The 772-nt window shown below is 44.8% G+C and overlaps 1 protein-coding gene across 1 annotated transcript in view; it reads right to left on the bottom strand.

The window, feature by feature from the left end:
* Window positions 1–481, bottom strand: part of LOC122663416 (40S ribosomal protein S11-like) — an 8,633-nt gene extending 8,152 nt beyond the window's left edge. The window contains exons 1-2 of the mRNA XM_043859096.1: window positions 405–481; window positions 90–130 (exon numbers count right to left, since the gene is read on the bottom strand). Coding sequence (XP_043715031.1) covers window positions 90–130; window positions 405–416 — 53 coding nt within the window. The 5' untranslated portion in view covers window positions 417–481. The remainder of the gene's footprint in view (window positions 1–89; window positions 131–404) is intronic.
* Window positions 482–772: the final 291 nt, after the last annotated feature.

Below are 772 nucleotides of genomic sequence, written 5' to 3'. Positions count from 1 at the left end.
CTACAACGATTGCAACCATTATATTGAGAATCACAAAACAGCTATAAGAGCTGGAAATACAAATTGACAGTTCCAATAAGTTTTCTCACCATAAAAACACCTTCGGCTGCTTCAAAAAAGCCTTTTCCGTCTGCATTACCAAAAAATATCCAAAAAGGAAAAACAACCATCAATGGAAGAAACAATAAGAAAAGCCACGGACGGTGTGGAGGGGGTTTCATCAATCAATAGTTAAGGCTCAGCCAACTCCAACAATGAATGGAGGAAGTAAACAGACAAGAAAGGAGTATAGGATCGTCGTACACAATTGCTGAATGGGAGGGAAGTGGAACATCTTAACTATCTACCGAAGAAAGGGATAAGGAAAATAAGGGGAGTAGAGTTCTTGTGATTTAGAATCTAACCTGTTCCGCCATGATTGAGAAATGCTCTTTGGCCTTCGGAGGAGGAGAAGGAGAGGCGTTGTGTCAGTGAGCTAGAGAAGAGATTCGAAACAGTGAAACCCTAACTAAGTAGACTCCCAACCTACGGACTCGGACTCGAGGAGTCCGACCAATGCTTTAAATAAAAAGACTGGGCCTCTGAAGGCCCACGTCTTTTTGGGCCATCATCGTAAGAGTTTCTTTAAAACCCCAGCCCAACCCTGGGAAAATTATCTCCACCAGTTCCCGGCCTGGCCCAGTTCCTCTAATAGGGGTGGTGGATCCCACCTGGGAAGAATGTTTGGGCAGGGGTAGGGTGGTCATTCCAGCCCCCCTTGTTAGAGGAATTG

This window comes from Telopea speciosissima, chromosome 5 (genome assembly GCF_018873765.1).
Source record: "Telopea speciosissima isolate NSW1024214 ecotype Mountain lineage chromosome 5, Tspe_v1, whole genome shotgun sequence".
Taxonomy (NCBI): domain Eukaryota; kingdom Viridiplantae; phylum Streptophyta; class Magnoliopsida; order Proteales; family Proteaceae; genus Telopea; species Telopea speciosissima.
Note: the sequence above shows the minus strand (reverse complement) of the source record. Positions and strands in the feature narration are given on the sequence as shown.